This window comes from Frieseomelitta varia, unplaced genomic scaffold, assembly GCF_011392965.1.
Source record: "Frieseomelitta varia isolate USP_RPSP 00005682 unplaced genomic scaffold, Fvar_1.2 scaffold_371, whole genome shotgun sequence".
Classification (NCBI taxonomy): Eukaryota; Metazoa; Arthropoda; class Insecta; order Hymenoptera; family Apidae; genus Frieseomelitta; species Frieseomelitta varia.
In genome coordinates, this window is record NW_025110114.1 from 84,713 (window position 1) to 108,804 (window position 24,092).

At 34.0% G+C, this 24,092-nt stretch overlaps 4 protein-coding genes across 4 annotated transcripts in view; 2 read left to right on the forward strand and 2 right to left on the reverse strand.

Moving 5' to 3' along the window:
* The first annotated feature begins 580 nt into the window (after positions 1 to 580).
* Positions 581 to 5,830, forward strand: LOC122531055. The gene is made up of 9 exons (XM_043658610.1): positions 581 to 895; positions 1,052 to 1,822; positions 1,897 to 2,308; positions 2,442 to 2,878; positions 2,951 to 3,801; positions 4,690 to 4,927; positions 5,071 to 5,235; positions 5,297 to 5,406; positions 5,484 to 5,830. The coding sequence occupies exons 5-9, from the start codon at positions 3,678 to 3,680 to the stop codon at positions 5,648 to 5,650; spliced, it is 804 nt and encodes a 267-aa protein (XP_043514545.1). The 5' UTR covers positions 581 to 895; positions 1,052 to 1,822; positions 1,897 to 2,308; positions 2,442 to 2,878; positions 2,951 to 3,677; the 3' UTR covers positions 5,651 to 5,830.
* On the reverse strand, positions 5,731 to 8,138 carry LOC122531052 (CDK5 regulatory subunit-associated protein 3). Its single transcript, XM_043658607.1, has 8 exons — positions 8,013 to 8,138; positions 7,766 to 7,940; positions 7,452 to 7,690; positions 7,101 to 7,371; positions 6,896 to 7,026; positions 6,348 to 6,823; positions 6,101 to 6,272; positions 5,731 to 6,021 (listed from the first exon to the last, which is right to left on the reverse strand). Exons 1-8 carry the CDS (start codon positions 8,016 to 8,018, stop codon positions 5,950 to 5,952), a joined length of 1,542 nt encoding a protein of 513 aa, XP_043514542.1. The 5' UTR covers positions 8,019 to 8,138; the 3' UTR covers positions 5,731 to 5,949.
* A 424-nt stretch (positions 8,139 to 8,562) lies between these two features.
* LOC122531056 (transmembrane emp24 domain-containing protein 7-like) lies at positions 8,563 to 10,230 on the reverse strand. Its single transcript, XM_043658611.1, has 3 exons — positions 9,911 to 10,230; positions 9,453 to 9,689; positions 8,563 to 9,381 (listed from the first exon to the last, which is right to left on the reverse strand). Exons 1-3 carry the CDS (start codon positions 10,064 to 10,066, stop codon positions 9,166 to 9,168), a joined length of 609 nt encoding a protein of 202 aa, XP_043514546.1. The 5' UTR covers positions 10,067 to 10,230; the 3' UTR covers positions 8,563 to 9,165.
* Positions 10,231 to 12,002: 1,772 nt separating this feature from the next.
* Positions 12,003 to 24,092, forward strand: part of LOC122531050 — a 51,560-nt gene continuing 39,470 nt past the window's right edge. Inside the window, exons 1-4 of the mRNA XM_043658604.1 lie at positions 12,003 to 12,219; positions 12,564 to 13,002; positions 17,421 to 17,601; positions 22,631 to 22,866. Of these exons, the coding sequence (XP_043514539.1) occupies positions 22,701 to 22,866 (166 nt within the window). The 5' untranslated portion in view covers positions 12,003 to 12,219; positions 12,564 to 13,002; positions 17,421 to 17,601; positions 22,631 to 22,700. The remainder of the gene's footprint in view (positions 12,220 to 12,563; positions 13,003 to 17,420; positions 17,602 to 22,630; positions 22,867 to 24,092) is intronic.

Genomic DNA, 24,092 nt, shown 5'->3' on the forward strand with positions numbered 1-24,092 from the left:
AGAGCTGTGATCATTTGCGAAATTCGTTGCTAGGAAGCTCATTTTTTACATTTCGTTTTAAACAGATGCCTAAAAGTCAGGACAGAAAACATTTTCTAAGAACGCCCGTAACAGCAAAGTGAAAAGAATCGCTCTGTATCGGGGAACAAGAAAGCGTTGAAAAAGAACGAAAGTTAATGGGGCCCGCTCTTAATGCCCACCTCGACATTGAAAGTAAATGCACGAAAATTGCATAATTTCGTCGGTTGGAAACCGACCGAGCCAATTGATCGAACGCAATTACACCTTTTAGCGGATTCTCTGCCAGATTACGCTTGAAACTTTTTACTCGCTCTCGAAATTTTCCAAGCTGTTACAAGAATAAGATTTTCTGCATGCATGTATCATTTTTTCCTCAATGAACATTATTATGTGATTTATATTAGCACATGCTGTAAGTTCAATTTAAATGTCCGATCTTAGTATTGTCGAGTTATTTGTGAAAAAGTTTCTTTTTAATTTCTTGAAGTAATAATGTAATTAGTTGATAAATTTTAATACTCATTTACTTATACCTTAGATTATACAACGAACAAATTTTTTAGAAATTTGCTGCCTTGAAAAATTTTACTCAATTGCAAATGAATTGTTGCATCTTCTGGAACTGTTTTGTCGTTTTGTATTTGATAACCGGGTGAAAGTATACAATTGATTGGACGATAACGTAGCGTTAGAATCACCTGTCTTGAATTCAGGGTAAAATGAGTAGAACCTTGATACGCCCTGGCAAAATTACGCTACGATACACTTGGTTTCACAGGCGGTCTACTTTTGAGAGCGATAATCAGCGTTTAATTTACATAATTACTGAGCGAACTGAAAATTTTTCCAGGGAGAAACGATCGTGATTGTCAAGGTAAAGTGTTCAATCAAATAATAATTGTCGACAAATGATAATTTCCAAACTCTGATGAAATGGATACGTCATTTCGAAGTGTTGAAATGTACATTTGTCGTGACAAATAAAGTGATTGGCTTGGTTCACTGACAAATGGCAAATCTCTTTTTTTAGGTTGTGCAACCTTAAATGGATGGATTGCGTGCGAACCAATTCGCCCGTGTTTCTCTCTGTGATTCGCATTCTTCTGAGACCACTTTCTCACGATGCTCGTTCGTAGACCTTTAACAGTCGTTTCACGAATACAGATGTCCAATAAAATTTCTCGAAACGCAATGGAGATTAACGCGCATTTCCTAGGAGGAGCTATCAAACGTCGAGTGGCAAGCAACGTTATTTTATTAAACAAAATGTTGCTGCAGTTGGAAAACATTTATAGGAAACAATTTCGCGTGTACAAAAGGCGAAATTGTAGTTATAAAAAGATTCTTTCCTTTTTACAATGCGTGGCAAGAAAATTTAACGATCAAACGTGGAGATAATTGATCGTTTATTGTCGTGAGCTTAACCATTCTTGCGTAAACCTTGCTCAACACCTTGTTGAGAAATTACGTTCGAATCGTGTCGTCACGCTTGGCCAAAATAATTGCAAATCGTGTTCACGGGTTCATCGATTCCCGGAGGGCTGTCGTAATTCAGGAAACAATAACCTGCGGCAATGCCAACAAACGATACTTAACGCCGGTGAAACCATTCGCGACGTTCATTCTTCGACGGGCCATTGTTCTATTTGTCGCTTATCAGTTGTGCACAAGCGTGTGATCTTGCAATTCCCTGCGGGTGAATGAATCTCCTGCCACGGTTGTTTACCTTCGTGACGTGGAAGGATCCGACTTTGAAATCGGAGTTAGAGGCATTGTCGCGAAACGAAAGCTGGACTTCCTGGTAATTACTTCTTTAAATTTTATCAAGGGAGATTTAATTTGAATGATTAATGAGGAGATGAACTTGTTACACAGCGATTACTCGAAACAGTTTTTTACCATTTTGGAAGCTTCACACAGTGGATCAAGAAGCCGGAAGAAAGTTATTTCCTTCTCTTCGTTTAATGTGAAGGCAAATAGAGAAATATCAAGAAATTCCACGGTGTTATTTTGAGAGATTGAGGTTTCATAGCTACTATAAGTAGTAATCAATTGTTTCTTTTGTACTTTTCAAATTGTTAGACATGTGCATCAACTGCTATAAGTAGTAATCAATTGTTTCTTTTATACTTTTTAAATTGTTCAGACGTGTGCATCAAGCATCTGTTGCATCTAGCAAGTACCGCTAGATCCAACGTAGCTTATCCATTCACTATACTAGTAAACACAAACCAGCTGGAATCTACCATTTTGCAAGTTCAAATTATATCGGCCAGTCGGTCAATGGGTAAATTTACTATTCTCAATAACTCGCTATTCGGATATGACCGATACGTTGGACTTTTAGTGAAAATTATATCATTGTATTACATTTACATACATATATATATTAAAATCGTGAAAGGAATTTTTATTTAAAGTTGCAGAGGATTTGAAGATACTAGAAAGAATCTCTACATCGTCGTTCACGCTTGCTCTTTAACCCCTTGCCCTGGGAGAGATCTGGACTACTTAAAAATTAACTGATATCTACAATGAAATCTCATCTTACAAAAATGAGAACGTACGGTTCAAGTGCGTAGCTTTCGTTACCTATTTTCTTTTACAAAAACGTATTTCACTGTGTTAACAAACGTTCCAAGATGAAGAGGTGAAGAATAAAGGATCTGAAACAAAAATAAAATTCACTTACTCTTGTAACTTCTTGCAGTAAAAAGTAACAAGTAAAATCGAGTTAAATGTAGCCATCGTTTGTTCTCTCAGAAGCTCTAACCATCGAGAATACGTCTGTGATAAAAGAAGACGAAAATGTCCGGACGATGACATAGATAAAAGATGGATAAAAGCCGAGTAAAAGGTAAATAAGAGGTGAACGCATGTTGAGCAGGTATACACGGCTTCAAGGAAATCGTCGAAAGTATAACAGTAGGTTTCTCAGAGCGCGGCTAAGCGTCCCGTGTCTGTCCTCCTGGATAAAGAGGATCAGTCGAAGTTCCGTTCCTGCAACGAAGAGACTCGGGGTCACGGGGTTCAACAAAATAGTGAATCACGGGTCGAAGAAACAAATGTTTCGTGGTAGAAAAGAGTGGATCTTCCTGTAGAGGGAACCAATGGACCAGGAGCGTTTGATAAGACTGGACTGGAGTGTGCCAGTGACCAGGATTTTGAATTCAACTTTGAAGAACAGTGTGAATTATACAGTGTGGAACAAAGTCTGAACGATTGTCTTATAAAGCAGAAATATTTCCATATTCACAAAAGTGGCAAAAGTTTGGAATTGTGCAAAATGGTTTGCACGTTTAAACATAAGAGTTGACGATTTTATAAATGAATGAATCTTAAATGAGAACTGAAGACTTCTCTTTGATGTTAGAGAATTTCACGTGACGATCTTCGTTCGAGATTCTGTGAAAATAATAATTAATTTCGAAGAAGACACTTCTGTTTGATACATTTTTGTAGTTCATCAAGTTTGAATGGGTTCCTTGTGATTGACAATGTATAACGAATAATGCGCTTACGCGTGAAACACTGCGATTTTCCAATACTGGAAGAACCCATAGATCGTAACATGTTGAATGAGTTCAGGATTCGCAGCTGACATTAAAAGTTCATTTTCGCATTTGAATACATACGTATGTGAATAGATATACTCGATGAGTAACAAAAGGATCAACGCCGTGTTGATTTCTCATCGGCCACGGATGATACCTCATCAAAGGATCTTCATCATATTTTTTCTTACAATACTCGTAACATTGCCTTCTTATGAAAGTCGTGGTATGTGATAATATTAATAACAAAAGATGTTACTCTATAATATTACATTACATATTTCATGTCGTATCAATCTTAATTAATAAAATAATTTTACTCTAATATCTCTTCTTAAGTTTCCCAAGAACTGAATTCATAGTATTCATCAATTCAGTTGTGTTTTTCTTTTTTTGAATCTCTAACATTAAACAAATTCTAAAATAATATTGCGTTTATTATTGCAAGTAAGTTTTTCAATGGCATAATTGAAAGATGTATCGTAGACGTAAGTGTGTCTCGTTGCCGGAGATCGTGGTTCAGTAAGCGTGAAAGAAAAGAACGGAATAGTTGAAAATGTGTGTATTTTCGTGCGCTTTTAAATCAACAAGTGGATCAGAAAGAAATGATTCGTATTACAGATTTTTATTAGAATATATAATTTTCTAAAACTAATGGGTATATTTTACATATGTAAATTCCATAGAAATTGTATATACATGTGCGATGACGAACCATGAAATTACTAGAGAAATTAGAATAATTTTAGAGAGAACTAACTTGACAGGAAGTGAAATAAATTTGTAATGACAGTAAACGAGCACAAGTACGTTTCGTGCAATGAATAATTTATCTTAAAGATAATTTTAAAATTATGCTGTCTTCAAAATTATTTTATTTTGATCTTATTTTTATCTTAGGTTTATTTATTTAGCTTAATTTTTAAATTATGCTAAGAAGTTTTTGTGCAGAGCAGTCATTAAGAGACTTGAGTTGATATGTTCTTAAATATTTATATAACATTTTCTTTCTAAATTTTTTTTTCGATCCTTTTTTTTTAATATCTTACTACGAATCTATTGTTTGCTAAAATACGTTGTTTATATCAATTTTTGTCAAGGATTTTTTTTATAGCCAGGAATACTCGAAATACTCAGAAATTAATTAGAAATAAAGAAACGTACAAATTACCCGAAGATAAACTTCTGTCCAACTATATAAAAGATGATTGGGAAAAAGAAAACCTCCACATAAGACGAAATAATGAAACATGGAGTTCGATATCTATACAACACCAGAAGAAGAATAATTATATACATCAATCTCCATCTTTTAACTTTACACACAATCGTACAAAATATAATGAACTATCGTGAGTTTGATACTTTCGATATTCTGCAATCAATTTTTACTTTAATATAGTACTACTGTTTTTTTTTTTTTTTTTAATAAAGAATTTTTTATTTCTACAAGAAAAATAATTTTGAGTTATTTAGAAGACGTATATTGTTTTAGAATGTACAATGAACAGAATTTAACACACAAGAGATTCAAAAGAGGTGTGATACATTTGTACAATATGGTAGTATGCGCCACTGGATGCAATCCTTTAGCTTACAAGGGATATGGATGCTACTGTGGTTTTTTGGGTTCAGGATATGTAATAGATGAGATAGATAGGTAAGATTTCTATGGATAAATGAAAAATGTAACATAGTTTATCATTTAATAATTCTTATAGGTGCTGTAAAATGCATGATTGGTGTTATGATGCCACAGATTGTCCAACGTTTTCAGAATACTTTGTACCATATTATTGGAGATGTTATCATGGATATAAACCAATATGTGGTTAGCTACATAGAAGACATTATCCTTATTTAAAGAACTTACATTCATTTAATAGTACATTTCTCTCTCTATTGTAGCTGTTGAGCATGGAAACTGGGGAGGATCTGGATCATGTGCTCAGCGATTATGCGAATGCGATCGTTCATTCGCCGAATGTTTAAAACGTTATCCGTGCCCCACAACCAAAGCTGTATGTACTTCTTCACCTTGGAGATTGGTGCAAAATCTTTTTATGATTATGTAGTTATCAGTATAGAATTATAAAATTGAATTGAGAGTTAATTTATAATTTGATAATATTGTGTTCATGCCAAAGACAAGAAGTGTAGTTTAATAAATATTGTAACATTTATTATAATAAAAGGTACAAATTTTTCTATAACATTATAAAGTAACAAGACAATACACATTGAATTTAGCAAGTATTCATTAAAATGTATAAAAAATACAGTATATAGTAAGTTATTTGTATAATACGACCCATTTTTCCTTTTTTCCAGTAAAATCTTATTTACAAGTTCACACGCTTTTTATTTTAATTATTTACAACATATTTATACCTCCGGTTAAATGTACAATTCTATTTTTATATTTCTTTGAAATATCTTTCTCAATCTGTAAGTAATATGAAAAACTTGATAAATAAAAATATATTAACATTTATTAAAATTTACGAATGAAAAATTATTGATACCTCTGTTTGTAATTCTTTTGTTCTTTGTATAAGAAGTTGAAGAAGAGGTCGAATAGTAGAAACTTCTTTTGCGAAATTTTCTCGTTTTTCTCTCATAGAGTTTTGTAAAACTATCATTTTATCAACTAAACTTAATTTTTGTTTTAATGATGAAGTTAAAACATCTACATATCTGTAAAAAAAAATATTGTAATTTTTCTTTAAAATAATGTATAAATGATAAGGATATTACATCAATTCTGTTTACCTTATAGAATGTTTGATGTTGTGTAAATGCTGAACTTTAGTATTCAAAATTTCAGATAAAATAACATGGACATTATCTAACATATTCTGACTATTTTCCAGCGTGGAGTTTTGTACAATAGAAGATGACTCTTGGAACTGACTGAAGCTTAAGAAATTTACATTGTTATCTCCTTTAAACTCATATAATCGTAATTTCAGAAATGCTTCTAGCTCAAATAACTGATTAATAAAATCGTCTCTAGTAGGTGGGTTGTCAAGGATTGTATATGCTTCGGTACCAGTGGCATTTCCACCTTCATGACCAGCTGCTTCCACTACTATACCAGATTCTTCTAAAGAAATATTGTAATCAATATCTCCAGCAACAGCTTCTTCTAGATTTCCATTGCCCCAATCAATTTCGCCTCCAACTTCTAAATTAACATCGCCGAAATTTATATCGCCATTTATATCAATTTCTCCAAAATCAATTCCCTAAAATAATTAAGAAAACAATTTAGAAAAATTCGTTAAATTATTTGCAATATTTTATAATGGCTCGCATACAGTATTATCGACATCCACAACTTTCTTTTTCTCTAAATCTTCATTATCTAAGTTTATGTTTAAAGGTGGTTCGCTAATTGATAATGGAGCTTCTCCATAAATCCATTCATATGTAGTAGTGTTTCCCTTATCTAATCAATTTATAATATTTAATTCAATACATGAATGATACTCTGAAAAAAATATTTTTACAAATTCAATATACCAATTACGTATTTCACCATAGGAACACAACCACCATCATGTTCTCTACCAAGAGTATAATTAACAAAACCGCAATAATATTCCACAGCTTTTTCTAATGATTTTGTCTTTTTAGCTATCTTATCATAAATTTCTGGAAGTTCTTTTACTTTCTCAGCTAATTCCTGCTTAATTTGCTCTCCTGGTATACCTAACTGCTTACAAAGTGAATTAAATTCTGACTTAGATGCATTTTCTGACTTTTTATAATCTGCCTCTTTCTTCTCTAAATCCTAGTGAAAATATATTATATTAAAGTGTAATAGTATAGATATATATAATATTAAAGTGTAATAATACATAGAATATATACAGCTTGAATTTGCTCCAACTTTTGAATTTGTTTCTTAGTACTTGGAATTTCATAGTTAACATTTCTTATAAGCATTTGAGAAACTTCTGCAAGATATACATTGTCTTTTTCATATAACCTTAATATTTCCTGCCAGTCCTTCATTCTTTGAGAGCCATATCTTCCAAATACATTTTTTGTATCAGCTTCAGTTTCTTTCAATATTTCTACTATTTTCAAACAATGAAAATAATTTATATCTGAAAGAAAATAGAAATTAAATAAATATCAAAGAATATGGACATATTAAAATGTCAAGTATTTGTATCGCATACGTGAACCAGATAATAATTTTGCAATTCCTTCGTGAATAGGCATATCTTGTATTGCATTATTAATTTTCTCTCTGATAATTAAAATCTTTACATGCCAATCTTTAGTGCAATGTCTTCTGTTGATTAACCATTCCAATAATTTTCCAGTATTAATATCAATAGGAATATCTTGTTCCTAAATCAAATATAACATCAATTATAATTGTATGAATCATATTAAATGAGAATAAGGAATACAAAAACTTACCTCCATGGTATAAAATTTTTATAGCTTTGCTGATATTTATTTATATTTTTTGTTAATAGGTTATAACAGCTGTTACTCTTTCTTCGTGTTGTTCCAGCATGTTCAAGTGACTCTAACAATAATGTTGTAACACCGGCTGTCTCAAGGATATATATATATACTGTCTATTTCTGTAACAACGGAATTTAAATCGATTATTATTGATATTATGATGCGTGTAAAAAAATATATATTCTACATACTTTAATAGCCAATTAGTACATGTCATCAATAATTATATTATATTTTCTATATGAAATGGCTCATATATAAGTACAATTATATTTTACATTTTTGTTAAAATCATATTTTTATGAATTATATTTAAAAAAGAGACAGGATTAATTATTAAGATATAAAGATTTCATTTTAAACCAATGTCATATAAAACAAAAAAGTATACATAATTGAAATTAAAGAGAGAGAGAAAGAGATATGTAGAAAGAAAGAAAATTTATTTCATCTCTAAAGTGCTCAAAGTTGTCACACACGTGTATTTCTCTGTACAAAATGCAAATTTGAATTTTCTTTATTTGTCAATTAATACATTAAGTACAAGCGTAACAAATTACATTAATTACATCCTTAGCAAGATGGGAAAATTGTAGAAAGTAACACGTTCATACGCGCAAATTGTCTAGTTTATTATTTCACATTCACAGTAAGAAAAATGTGTTTCTTACGACGATGTTACACTGTCAATAACAAAGTACTGTTAACTTAAGAATTAGAAGAGACTGCCCAATTTTACATTTCTCATTATTACTCATAATAGAGCAGGTATTTGCCCTAGGTTTCATATAAAAATACCCTAGGTTTTATATAACTTAATTCAAATTATACACTCATGAATACGCGCATACACAACATTCTCATACTCGGGGAAACCACGTGTTTCTGTTACTAAATTACTCTATCTGTCTAGATTCTTGTATTTTTGAGTCCAAAACAAATGGACGTAACAAACAACTGGCCAAAATTACCATGGCACCATAATTGGTAGAATTTGTGAAACATTAAATATGACGGCATTGTTCCACATTGATCCGACAGATTAGTTACTTTATTGCGCACAAGGAAAGTATTATTACTTGCAGATGCACTAATGAATGTATTAACGTTTCCTCTCTGTGAAAAAGGTCCTTAAGATAAACACCTGTCCCACTGATATGATCAAAATTGTCAGCGTTTCCATAACAGACCATACAAGCACACGAGTATTCAAATCTTCTGCGCGTTTGCGACCTTGTGCTTCTCTTAATCGATGATGCGTTTGGTAGTCCAAAATATTATTCAAGTTCTTGTGTATCTCCTGAGCCGAAGACTCCATCTAAGAAAGAAATACTTATATGACATATATTCCTCTTTTAGAATAGTACAATATACAATACATAATATTACCTGTGTCATAACAGTTACATGCTCCCCAAGCGGATATTGCTCGCCCACCCTAAAATCCATGTAAACCAGTTTGTGTGAAAACGTTGAGAATTCATTGCTAAAACAGGCTTTATAAGCTCCTGTCATGGATGCTGTAAATTGATGCGAATCGAACTGCGTTTTTATTTGTCTGTAAATGACTTCTTTATTTGGTGCTTCTAGAATTACATCGACGTCGTATTGTCCACCGGTCACGACCTAAAAGAAGTTTTTTTCGATTGATATTATGTCATTTTGTGTTTTATAAAAAAAAAAAAAAAAAGAATCCCTTGAGTGGACGTGTCAGATTTTAGTCTTCAATGACAAATGATTGACACTATTGCGTCGAAGCAAGTTGTAAGTATTACGTGAAAATTTCATTTTAATAACTGCATACCAACGAAAGAGCTATCCTATCGGACAATACGTAATTTGTATACCTGGAATTCGAGCATCGCCGTCTCATTCTTTTCAATTTCCTGATAGAAACACTGTTTCGCATTGTCAGGTAGTTCGAACGAGAGCTCGACACCGCCAGTACGTAATATCGTGCCAAACAGCGAGACAAACAGCAAACAAATCGACCAGTAGTTCATTCTTCGTTAGTTCGTCTATCTCTCGTAGTTTATTTGCATTTAAGTTTTGAGAGGAAAAAAATTTTAAAGGCGCACTGTTCAATCAGTCGAGAGGAAAAACCCGGCCAATATTTTAACCAAACAAACTATTTTAACGTGGCCGGATGTTACTCGCTCTAACGCGACAAGAGCGCCACTAGAACGGAATCGACTGCGGCGACGTCCAATTCGAAAGAATGTTCGTACCATTTTTACGTTAAACAAGAAATGTTTGAAGAAATTTCGAAACTAAACTGGCTGAAAGTAAACTGTTTATTCGTTACTATTCATGATCGACATAGGACTTTGGTAAAAAATTGAAATTCATTTAAATTATCGATGTTACATAAAATTTAACGTGTGTGTACATTTTAATTATGAAATTATATTTTTATTACAAGGATCCATAAATTAAGAAACGTCACACATCGATGATAATTTATGAGACATAGGTACGTAAGTTCTGTCACGTATTTTACGCACCAAATACACGTGCTTATGACTTGGAGGAATATTAAATAGTTTCCTGTACGTGCATTGCATAATCCTGGAAACCGGAAGGTAGTTTAAAGTATCAATTTTTCAGCGTATCCTCTTTTGGAAATCGTGGGTATTTTTCAAATGTTTTCCAAATACTGTAATTGTGATTAATGTGTATTTCTATTGAGAAACTTAAGTGCACAAACTTTTAGTCGCAGTTTTAGAAAATAACAATCTTATACATTATTCTTATGTTTTAAGTGTGATTGGATATTGTTATTACGAAGAATGATATTTCGTTATATGTATTCATGCATGTAATTAGAATATGGAACGATCTGTAAATCCACCAGATAACGAAGGCTTTAATACTGCAAAGAAACACGTGTATGTACTTACGAGTAAGGCAGTGTTGCGTGAGGCGCCCTAAGGTCCCGCCTCCTATTCTAATATAGTCTCCTCGTCTGTCACGTTACTTATTCATGGAAGTGTGTTGTAGAACAAATCACGTGTATCGAAGGGCGGCCAAAAGAAAGGGGGAGCAGTATAAAGATCCTTTTCATTGCAAAAGGAAACCAAGTACGAAGGGACGTGAAAAGTTACGTGTCATCCCGAAAATCATTTCAAGCAAGTATATGTTGATACAGTAGACGACAAAATTGAAAACATCTAAAAATCCTTTGCAGTGTACATATATATTTTTAAGGAAAAAGTGTAAGCTACGATATTTACAAATCAAGCTTGATTGAAAGAATTTACAGTTTTTCTTTTTTTAAATTGCAAAGCTATTAAAAGCTATTTGAAGTCAATCTGATATTTCCAGAAAAATGAAGTCGCGATTACGCGGATCGTATTATGTAGATAAGCGGACAGTTGCATAGTTATGTACGTGTGCATAGTTACCGTGCACGTATGTATACTGATATTCATGTAATGTAATACTATACGTATACGTCCTATCATATAATCTACACTCCTCGCTGGCACGGCAATAACCGTCACGAATTTTTTGATAATTTCACATAGCGTGCTCTCTAGTGATCTTTAACGATCTGCAGGTAGTTTCTATAACGTGTTACTACATAGATCATAAAATCAATACAAGTTATAATCGAAGCTAAAACCGGAGGTTTTTATACAGAATTTCTGAAAATGATGAAAATAATAAAGAAACGTTAAAATTTTGAAATAAGCAACGAGTAAAATCGAGTATTTTGAAATAAAGTTATTTCTAGGGATAAATTCCCAAGATATTCCTATTGAAAAGCGATTCTTATGTATAAATCGATATCTCTATATCGATTACGTATATTGCTTCAGGTAGCCATGATTTTACAATAGTTCTGCGTATGCAATTATTACTTTGCATTTAATTGAACTTATCAGTAATACGTTTGTGACGGTCGTATTTATTTGCAGTGGAAAAAAGACGAATTTTTTATAGAAAAACTTGGAGCACCTGCTCTATGTCGTACATACACGGTTCGTGAATATCTAATGACTACGTTCCGTTTGAGTCTGTGTGTGTATCTACATACACTAACCGTCAAAAGTTTTAGGATGCAAGGTCTACTTGGAATTGGCTGACACGAAACTTTTGTTTCGAAAGATCCGAAAAATACAAAAAAACAGGACGTCTTAAGAAAGCAATTATGGTAATTATACAACTTTTTTTGTTAACGTAATTAGACATTACTGTCAGACATTATTAAATACAGTAGATGTTCTTCAAAATTCATAAAGTATTTGCAAAAGTATTTGTGATACTTTATTTGCAAGTTACACATAAATTTAGAATAACGAAGTTGTAATGATATAAATTAAAAATTTATAAAGGTAATGTAAAATTGTTTTAGATAGGTAACATATGATGTTATAACGTATGTTACATTTTTCTACTGTAACTTTAAATATAATACACAAACATAAAACAAATGCATGTACAAAACAAAAGCGAAGGTGATACGTTTGAAATTGAGAAATCCTTCATCATTAATAGGTGTATTCAACTTTTGAACGATAGTGTATGTTCTTGCGTACATGTGTATTCGTGTATACACGAAGAGTCAGGTTCGAAATACGAACAACACAAGGGGTTTCTCCACCACGATTAACTCCATCGGAGTGGGGGAAGAAGCACACGATCGTATCAAGCTCGCACCATGAGTTTTCGAACGACAACGGTAGGAGGCAGGTCTCTTGTATACCTCTCTCGTCCTCTTGCCAGTATTATTTTTATCCACGAATTTTTCTTTCGCACAGTCGCGAGGAATTTATGTGTGAGAAGAATTATTGTGTTTTCGTCGTATAAGAGTTGATAAGTAGCAACGCGTGTGAAAGGAAGAACATTTACTATTGCAGTTCAAGACAGAAGATGATCTCCTATAACATAGGTCGGTGACTTGAAAAATCTCCAGACTACAAACTGCGTCTATAAAGTAAGTTCCTCTAGATAATCTTTACTGAAACGTTGGTGTGTACAAATTTATAACGAAATTACAATTTCTATTAGAACTTGTAATAACAAAATAGGCTAACTCTATGTTATTTTCATCTATAACTTCCATTTTTTGAATATCTAATTTTCTTGTATTTGTCGCAGTGTAAATAATAGACTCAAACAGTATAATATACAATTATAATATACACTGTTTATTTGGAACAGTGTAAGTGTACTATGTTTCGCATAGAATTATTAAAGAAACATTTAAATTTCGAATGTTAGTCTTTCGTTTGCAACAGATAACTTTTCTAGCAAAAACTTCACTGTTAAATTAATAATGATGTTTATGAGATTCTACGCTATTTCTTTAGTTACGTTCATGTGAATATCAAATTCACAAGACGAATAATTACTTGTTGTATATTTTTATTTGTAAAAGATAATCATAGGGAAAATATTGAAAGAATTGGTGGCGTTTACGAGTGCCTCTTTGACCTAGTGTATTGTTATAGTTACAACTAAATTCGAGATACACAAGAACACTTTACCTGCTAATGTCCCTTTGAATGTGCTCATAAAGCAATAAACGAAGGACCATGAAATGCTGAAAATCTACCTGATGTATTTCCATATATTGCAGTTAAACATATTCATCGTGTTTACGTTTCAAGTGTTTATCATTAAAAAAATTTATTACTTTTCCATTATATTATTCTTATTTTATAATTGCAATGAACCTGTCTCTGCTAAACCATTAGCTCGTCCCTCCTACATCATACATCAAAAATGTATGTAGAAGGGATACATACATATAATACTTGTTTAGATTATCTGAACGTTATTTTTATTATGTATAAAGTTTCATATAAATTTTATATTAATTTATATTTATTTTTATACTATTATATATTATATACTTATTTCAATAATCATATTGATTTCACTTTTTTACGGTTTTCTTCCACGATTTCCACGGTTTTTTTCCAATTTCCACGAACAACCAACGAAAGCTGCGTTGTTATGCACGAGTCGAGAGTGGTGTAACGAACGTTAAAAATAGCCGAATATAGCAAATAAACGAAGCAAGGTTGACGGACGCGGTTGCTGAAATACACAGTTGTATTAATAAATTTCCATCAATGTTGCCACTGTATTTGGATATGCACTTAACAGTGACGAAATTTAAGAGATAAATGGTAAAAAAATATACCGGATTATATCATATATAACAGATTATATGTATATAACAGAACTATATTTGACAAGAATGAATAAATCTACAGTACATATAGTACATGGTTTAGGATGGATTACTGTTATAGTGTAACTAGCATACAACTGAGCAACATTTGTAACAAGTTTCGATTCTCCTCCAATTTTCAATATTATTACCGAAACAGGGAAATAATCCACGCGAGATATAAACGCAATGGAATAAATTTTACGTAAGTCATAAATGGGCGTGTACGCGGTGTCCATGCGGTTATATTCTCGGAATAGGATTTTGGCATAAGGCGACCATAAAATGGCACGGCCGGCTGTCTAGACTCGCACACGAGAACGCAGCGTTATACATACATACTCTTATTGTTCAATCGATCTTTTACTATCCGTATCCGATAAACTCTAGTTTTCACTGTCGGGACATTTGCAAACAGGCAGGTCAACGTCCCAGCGCATAATTGAGAGAGAATCTCTTGGTTAATAATTAGCAAAGCAACCCGCGGTCGATGTAAATTGAAAGAAACGTTCTATTTGTAACGCATCGCTGACGGCTTTTATTCTAACCAGATTAATTTACCGCGATGCAAGATGCGCGTGGAGTTGCACTACAATACCGTATACACATTGCGATTCGTACACATGAGAACACTTATATTTTAACTTACTATTTTAGTATATAGTCTGTTTGAAGGAGAAAATATATTTACAAATATTATCACTATATTTTTATTAACATATATTCATTTTATGTTTATCCTTCAGGTTGCTTTATCCTTGGTCCCACGAATTTCTGTTCATACACAATTTACTCGAATTGAATTTAATTAACCTGGTTTCAAGCGGATATTTAATAGAAATGGATGTCTAAATTGGCGTGTGCTTAACGTCGCGTTGAAGGCACTTTAGAAAAGCAATATCAGGATACCTAAACTTGGAACATTGTATGTATCACTTGACTCGACTGTTGTTCATTTCAAATCAAGGAATAATTTAAATATTCTTATTTGAAGCCACAGATTCTAAACTAATCTAAAACAAGACTTTAATTATGATCTGTTTTAATGTCATGTTGATATATACATGTATACATATTTTGCACGCATATTAAGAATGTTAATGTCGATTCTTGAAACGTCGACCCGCTAGCTAGAAAGAGAAACGCGCCGCTATTATTAGATACTGCGAATGGTGAGATTTAGGACTTCTTTTTCTTTCATTCATCCAACCGCGGAAGAAAACTGACGGAGATCCTCTTTCGATAGAGAGAGAGGCACGTTCAGCTAACGTATCTACCTGTTTCTAGTTGCTGTGTAGTCTGGTTTCAGTTATGGACCACGGAGCAATGTATGCGCGTTCTGCCAGACTCTGCTACACCTTCATTCCGCGGGCATTATATTACTCCTTCCATTCAGCACGTTTCTTTCCAGGGATTTATCTACAATTTAAAGTTTTCGCAACGCGGTCCAACCGTATGTCACCGTAAGCGTAAAAGCAAACGGGCCTTAATTAGCGTGATCGCGTGTAACTTACACGCATGCATCGGGTAGAAAATGACTCGCCACATAACGAAATGAAATAAGATTCCTTTATTATAGGTGAATCTTGAAACGGAGGTCAGTGCTTTCACTAATTTTTCAATCTTCTTTTTCACCATGATATTTTGTCGTGTAGATTCGTGCAACACAAATGCGTTGAGATGTGGATGCGTTACGTTGACGTGGAGTCGAGATGTTGCTTCATTAACGTTTGTGAAAATGATTTAGGCAGATAAATAATTAATGGAATCATTGCGCACGAGTGGTTAATTCGACTTGGGACACTGAAACACAGAGCAAATCTTTCAATTAGCAAAATTTTGACAGTAATCCAATAGATAACAGGATAAACAGGAAATACTTAAGCATTCAGTGCAGGAATGAGAGACATGCAATTAAACGGATAACCAGATGCATTATCTTGCAGTGGAGAACTTTCTTCGTGCACATAATGAAATTCCATGTAACAGTACAAGCAATATTATTACATATTATTGAACGTATTAAAGACATTAGTATATCACCGTCTCAGTTTTTATTAAGAAATATTATTACATTATTACATGTCTAAAATTTTCTATTTCTTCCATGAATCTTCCACTTTGAATTTTGATTATTTAATCAATAGCTTCTGCTTCACTTTTTCCCTCTAATCAGCTTTATCACCATCATCGTGCGCGCGATTGGAAATGTCTTTGATCTGTTTCAAATTACATGCTCGCGAGCCACGGAATCGTTCACGTGAATTCACTAATCAAGTCCTCAGACGAAATAATAACAGAAAAAAACAAACGATCATTTGGGTCATGAATTGATTTCGCGTCAGTTATAGTGACGGCCAATACACGATGAATTGTTTATTAACGCGGTGCTTCTACAGTGGTATAAATAGGCGCATCTCGTCGTCGGTTCTCCGCTTGTTTGAAGTTGCAATTAAAGTTGCGGCGATAATGAAGCAGACAATACGACGCGACTGAATTTATGAATCCGCATTCTCTTCAATTTGCTGCGCGTAACTAATTACTCTTCTTGAAGATACACGTGTATCGTTCCAACGTCTTTTAGTTATTATGTCGATACGTAGGAACATTACGTAGCTAGTTGATTATAAGTATAAATCATAGTTTAGAATTAGGAATAGAAGATTATAAATACAAATAGTAGTTTGAATTTTTAGTTTGTTACATAAGTCTAATTATCTTGGGTATTGTATATCTCTCTTAGTATCTCGAATGACGCTTGTGACGCTAATGTGAAAAGAAGAAATCGTTAAAATCACGTTAAATTACTTTTACATGTTTTGCTTGATTTCCAAACGAACAAAACCGAAAATTAATTTAATTATTATTATGTGAAATAAGATTCTTGATTGTTCAAGAGAAAAGATTTCTCTTTTGTTAAAGATTTTTGTTCAAATGTTACGAGTTTATTCTTTATACATGAGTATTTATATATGTTCTCGTTTTGCCACTAGAATGAAAATACTGCCTTTTCTCTTTCTTAATTGCTTTTGTTCCAAAGTCTGTATTAAATCATTTGCATCACAAAGTAGAAATGTATTCTGACTGAAAAAAAGAAAAGCAGTATATTTTGATTAAGAAACATCATGATCGACCTTCTTATTCTTCTAAACCTGATGTGTTTTAATTCGCAGGATAAGGTGAAATACTGAAGTTGTTCTCTCGTTCGAGAACTACCGTGACCGTATTGGATTTCTATTTCCTGTAGGCAGGAGAACGCATGCACATGAAGAGTGCTCTCCCCTGTTTCTGCATCAAGAGGGAAATTATGAGAACGATACGGGATCTTGGAGGACGTGCGCGAGTTTAACGAAGGTGAGCCTTTCTTTGTCCAACTCTGTCCAACTTTCTATGCCTAGAACATATTCCCCGTTATTCTAAGACAAATTTTTGTCTCCAGTTTCTAATAAAATAAAAAAGCAATTGCCGTTTCAATTCTATCTTTGTTCAATTAAATGTGACAGTACAAAAGTAAAATATATGGCACTGTTCAAAATTACCGTGAAGAATAGTATTTTGTGGTAACAAAATAATTCCAAGAATTATTATAAGGTATTATCACGAATAATGAATTAATTAAGATATATATTTTAGGCTAGACGATATTAAAATTGGTGTTCAAAATCGGTTTACTTATTCGTCTGAAGATCGTGGAACACGTTGACCGAGATTCTACTGATCATTCAGTGTATTCAATGAAAGTTCAAAGCATCGAATGGCAGAGTTATAAATTCTATATCTCACTGCGTTTTTATATGTAGAAGTAGGCAATGGTATTTAGTTTACAAATGCAACGAGGTCTCGTTGAACGCTTGAGGTTTTTCTTTCGTGATCAACCAATTGTAGGTCACGCATGATGCTTTGTACATTTATGGTGTTCCACGAAAACCGGTAGACATTCCTGTCAAGGCATCTTCTGTTTTTGTAGCAAACCTTGGAACTATAATTAACCGACGAAGAATTCGATGGCGTTTCTTCTGTTTCGGTCAAAAGATGCATTTAACCTTCACAACGAGAATCACACTATATTATTATCTTCATTCTTTCCCCTTTTTTATTTAAATTATTTTTCCATTATGAAAGAACGTTCAAATCATAAAACCACAGTCTTTTGTTATTCATTTACATTACACATTTCAATTTTTTGAATGAGAGACTTTTAGAAAGTTCTTATTTTACTTATTATTTTATCATATTTGTATATATATACATATTCTTTGTTCTGTTGCGTTATTAGGTTTATTCTTTGCTAGCTTTTGCTACAATCTTCATAATTTTTTGCATATATCCGGTTATAATACGGTTCGATTCTCTGGTATACCGAGCCATTGAAAATAATTTACGACCTTCGCCGTATCAAGGAAAAATTTGCACGAAAGTAGAACTAGTTTTCACTTTTCTATCGTCATTCTCTAGTTCATCTACCATCGATCACTAGTCCTGTAGTTTAATGCGCAGTAGCATAGTTTTTGAAAGAAGCTAGATTGTCTCCTGTTCCTAAGGGATGCTATTTTTCTAAAGTAAAGTAAAATGAGATTTTCTAGTAAAATAAAATCTGCCTGCCAGAGGGGCAATGTCAATAGATGAAGATTTCCTTACAAAAGAATCAAGGACTGCTCTTTCATACTGCGCGAAAGAAAATACACATAAATCATCGTACTCTCTGCTTTTACTCTCTCCGCCGAGGCAATAAGATCTCCAAATTTTCCTTCCAATTTTTACGCACCCTTTAAATCACTGTTTTCAGCTGTGCAGGCTTACGACGACATTCAAGAAAAACATAGGAGCGTCCGTTTCGAGGAGGCAGTGAAATTTTAGGCTGGCATCGGTAGCGTGGAGATTTATTAAAGAAGTCAGGCCGTTCAAGGTCCTCGCGTTCGAGGCTCTTAATTTTGAGTAACATTCGGAAACGATTCGGGGCATTCGTCACATGTTGGAAGAACGGGTCTGTCCCTCGCTAAGCACGAGCCAGAAACGACACGAGGGGTTTCTCCACCACGATTAACTTCCATCGCGAGAGTGGGGCGAGGAAGAGCCTTCGTAGCCGCGTTGAGCGTGCACCATGAGTTTTCGTTGGACAGCGGAAGGAGAAGGTTCTCTTCGCGTGTTCTATCTCACTGTGTCTCGGGCATTTCTCCTCTATGTACAGCTATATATAGTTGCGTCTCATTTAACTTTCAACGTGACGCGAACTGTTATTCCTTGCTGTTTTATGTGAGAGGCAACGATTCGTTTGCTTGCGATACAAGGTCGACGATCACTTCGAAACGATTTGTGAGATCCCCGTGACGCATAACCATAAGGTAATTGATTTTGGAGGCTTGGTTTCATTTAGAGATCAATGTGAAATATATATATATATAAGTTTATCGATTCTTTTAATTAGAAAGATCGTGCTTTAGAGAATTTGTTACACTTTAGTTTTTTAGTTAAAGAGATTGCACGTTTATCACGCGATAATTTATATATATTGGATAGACAATTTTAAGAAAATTTAAATTAATTACCAATTAATTTGTACGGACGAACATTGTAATCAACTTTTGTGACTTTTTAGTAGGTCAGGGTAATTATTTACGACTCGTGTGTTGCACAATACGGTATAATCTTTGGTTAATTACCTAAGCATCTTCAGAGGATTCAGCTTCATAAACGCGTTAATTAATATTCCATGATTACGTTGTTTTGCATGGAAACACTTAATTACTACTCTGCCTTACAATCACCGAGGAAGTTTAATTTCTCACACGCGTTGATCCGCAATTTTATATTACATGTTACATGTAGGTATTTCATAAATGATTTGGCCTTGAGATACGAGCAGAAAAAGTTAGCGCTCCATTATCAAAGTCTACGTTAATCCAAATTTCATTTATCTGATTCCTTTGCCATTGTCTCCCATGACGCTTCAATATCAGAATCTGTGTTATTCCAAATTCGATTTCAAGTACATGAAATGATTTCGTAACTGTCAAACATCGTTTCGACCGCATTTCTTGTGCAATAACGAGCAACGAGTAGCTAGTAAATAAGCACGTAGTTTCGTGGAAAATAGACTATTTTTTAAAACTACGTCTGCGTTAGGTCAGCGCACTTTTAGTAACGGTATACGGGGTAAAATTAAATATAGCTTATATAATACGGTCATAAAATGTTAATCGGCAGATAATAAATTTACGGTCTGACGGTGACGTCGTAAAGTTTACGTTCACGACGAAATAAAGTACTATTTCGTTCTGTTAGAACGTCAGAAATTACTTCGAAGGTTCCTCAAGTTCCACGGTGTATATACGTATGTATTTGGGGAAAGGAGTAGTGTTTTCGACACGTGAGGTGATTATGACTGAGCGTTGATCGCGTTAACAAACACGTAACAGGGTAAAGAGGCCGACGGCACTATATTTTTGGAGCACAATTTTGGCATTAAGCGCCAGCGAAATCGTAGTCCTCGTCTATGTAGATCTGCATACGTGACCCGGTCAAGTTTGGCGTTCGAAGAACTTTAATGTTTGCAGAGGTGAAAATATATCGTTGAATAGCTGGGTTAGTCAAACAAACGTCTGCACAATAATACGTATATACATACATATGACAATGTAAAGTTTCTGTTAACTTAGGTTTGAATGTGCAGATTCGTGCCATTAAACTTCTAATATTGCTAATTATCAGCAATTTATACAGTTTATTACACAAAGTAAAAGTTTCTAAATTCACTGTGTTACAATTGATGAAACTATCGAGTTCATGTCAAACACGGTAATGATGAAATTTAAATCACTAGTAATTGTGTGCGATTACATAAGAGAGTTTGCATGATTCCATTACGATGGCACTGAAAGGGTTTCGCCGTAGGAGGCAGATACCGTGAGAGCCAGTTTAGTCGTTCCAATATAATTTCCAATATAAAAGAAATAACAGTATTAATGAATAACAGCATTATCGAACTAATTAGTTCCTCTTCAAGTTCATTTCTTTATCAGAGATTTATTTAAATTAATGCCGTCAGAATTTTACACACGCTATTAATTTAACTAATAAGTTTGAAAGCAATTTTGTTTGTTTAACAATTACCGACCATTGATTGTCGTACATTTATGTTATTCGTACAATTATGTTAACGTCCCATGGGATGTGTGGCGTGTCAGGCGTGTATTTTATCGATCCAGCTTCTTCGACCGTGACTCCGTGAAGCCAGGTCAAAATTCTCCGTTTCGTGACGCATTCAGCCAAAGTTTCCACCAGTTTCTTATTGCAACCTAGACTGGTTCCAGTCATGGACCACGAAGCGAGACAGACGCGCTCTGGCAGACCCGCTACGCCTTCATTCCGCGACATTATTTTCTATGAACTGTGTTCCTTCCTATGGGTTCACCTAGAATTCATGGTTCGCTCGTCGAGGTATCATCTCGTGTACTTACACGTCGAACGGTAATATTTGTGATACAACTGTGCATTTCGTTTCTCTTCTTTCTTGGTTCGATCGTCGAACGAATTAAAACTAGAATTTGAAGAGGATAGACATTAGGAAACGATGTACGCCGAATATTTCTATGAAATCTTCGGATGAAATGCGAGAATCATTGGCAAGAAATTGGCGAGAAAAATCGGAGACGGCTGGCAACTATTGACCGTGGTTATACCAGGTCTTAGAGGATGCACAAACAAACCGGTTTGACGCGAACGAATGTGGCGAGTTTAGGGGTTGTGCCTCGGCTCGCGTGACAGAAATGGGAAGGGGCTGCCGCAGCGTTTCGTCCCCATCGACAAAAGCTCTTTTAAGCACGAACGAGTGCTGCACTTAAGCGTGCATACGCACGGCCGTGGAACACACGGGAGACTTTGCAATTGCAACGACTCGTGATTCGTAGCTTTTCAACCGAAAAGGGGGTGTTCTAGGGCCGCGACGTGTAGAAGCGACGACTTTGAGTAGCTTAGAATCTCTGCCGAGATTTCAGCCTTGTGCACGCCTGTATCGCTCTTTGCAGCTCTTCGTGCAGCTTTGATGTCACTCGCGAAATTGTAAAATCATAATGGCCAGAATGGATTTTCACGATGCAGGGCGTGCCTGATTTTCTGGGTTCCCCTCTGTAAAATTCTCTTACAAGTGTAGAACGTTAGATAATACTCTGTATTTCCTACAGTGTGACTAGAGGAGGAAGATTATTAAAAATTAAGTGATTTATGTATTTGTGATAATTTAAATTAAAAATTTCAAAGATACAGACTTGATTGCAATGTATCTATAAGTATCTATAAATTGCAAAAGTTGCAATTCAATATTTCAATCGCAGTTTTCAATAGCAACATTTTGTGCTGACAAACAATATTTAATTTTTGTTCGCAGAATTCGAATCGGATGGCTGTTCTTTTAAAATTTGGGCGCGAGGGCGCAGTGAAGGACACAGTGTACAGCAATGACGCTTCCGGTATCAAATTATCAGGAACTGCTCATTCAGGTTCGAGAACTGACGCATGAAACGATCCGTCTGCAAAGGCAATTGTCCTCCGACTTGTTCGACAATGCCGATCCTCCAGACGTGAATCACAATTTCTCTCTCGGGCAAAAGAATTATGAGAACGGTGAGTGAGTGTAACAAAAAATTGATGGCGGCTCGTTTTCTCGCCCACGGTAAACATTTCCAGAAACTTTCCAATTGATAGTGGAATTTTTCACGGGAACAAGAACTGCCACTGACGATTACCCACTGGATCGATTGATTTTTTACCGCGTGTACGCGTAAGTCGCGACATTGCTGAAAGTGCATTGAACTTACGATAAGAACCAAGCGTTACACCGTTAGCATCCCAGTACAACTTGGTGCAAGTTTTTCTCTGATTTGCAATTGGCCTGAACTCTGCTTTTCCCATTGACAAATACGTGTAGATGAAATTGTAACAATTATAAATAGTTCACTCTGGAATAATCACTGAATACTAAATTGCACAAAATACTAAACACCGAAATTAATTTATTCTTTTTTAATGGAGAAAAAAAAGAAAAAGAAAATATCGTTATATTGACAAATACGTGTAGATGAAATTGTAACATATAGATAGTTCACTCTGGAATAATCACTGAATACTAAATTACACATAAATACTAAACACCGAAATTAATTTATCCTTTTTTAACGAAAAAAAAAAAAGAAAAAGAAAATATCGCTACACTGACAAACACGTGTAGATGAAATTGTAACAAGTATAGATAGTTCACTCTGGAATAATCACTGAATACTAAATTACACGAAATACTAAACGCCGAAATTAATTTATCCTTTTTTAACGAAAAAAAAAAAAGAAAAATAAAATATCGCTACACTGACAAATACGTGTAGATGAAATTGTAACAAGTATAGATAGTTCACTCTGGAATAATTACTGAATACTAAATTACACGAAATACTAAACGCCGAAATTAATTTATTCTTTTTCAACGAAAAAAAAAAGAAAAATAAAATATTGCTACACTGACAAATACGTGTAGATGAAATTGTAACAGGTATAGATAGTTCACTCTGGAATAATCACTGAATACTAAATTACACATAAATACTAAACGCCGAAATTAATTTATCCTTTTTTAACGAAAAAAAAAAGATAAAGAAAATATTGCTACACTGACAAATACGTGTAGATGAAATTGTAACAAGTATAGATAGTTCACTCTGGAATAATCACTGAATACTAAATTGCACAAAATACTAAACGCCGAAATTAATTTATCCTTTTTTAACGAAAAAAAAAAAAAGAAAAATAAAATATCGCTACACTGACAAATACGTGTAGATGAAATTGTAACAAGTATA

What these genes read in the sequence shown, in the direction of transcription:
- LOC122531056 (XM_043658611.1), bottom strand. Translation starts at nt 10,066, where the DNA reads ATGAACTACTGGTCGATTTGTTTGCTGTTTGTCTCGCTGTTTGGCACG. An exon ending in CGGCGATGCTCGAATTCCAG is followed by an intron (nt 9,690 to 9,910) that starts GTATACAAATTA and finishes AACTTCTTTTAG; the next exon opens with GTCGTGACCGGTGGACAATA. An exon ending in ATGTAACTGTTATGACACAG is followed by an intron (nt 9,382 to 9,452) that starts GTAATATTATGT and finishes TTTCTTTCTTAG; the next exon opens with ATGGAGTCTTCGGCTCAGGA.
- LOC122531052 (XM_043658607.1), bottom strand. An exon ending in AACATCAAACATTCTATAAG is followed by an intron (nt 6,273 to 6,347) that starts GTAAACAGAATT and finishes TTTTTTTTACAG; the next exon opens with ATATGTAGATGTTTTAACTT. An exon ending in CAAAAGAATTACAAACAGAG is followed by an intron (nt 6,022 to 6,100) that starts GTATCAATAATT and finishes TATTACTTACAG; the next exon opens with ATTGAGAAAGATATTTCAAA.
- LOC122531055 (XM_043658610.1), top strand. Translation starts at nt 3,678, where the DNA reads ATGAGTAACAAAAGGATCAACGCCGTGTTGATTTCTCATCGGCCACGG. An exon ending in ACAAAATATAATGAACTATC is followed by an intron (nt 4,928 to 5,070) that starts GTGAGTTTGATA and finishes ATATTGTTTTAG; the next exon opens with AATGTACAATGAACAGAATT. An exon ending in GTAATAGATGAGATAGATAG is followed by an intron (nt 5,236 to 5,296) that starts GTAAGATTTCTA and finishes TAATTCTTATAG; the next exon opens with GTGCTGTAAAATGCATGATT.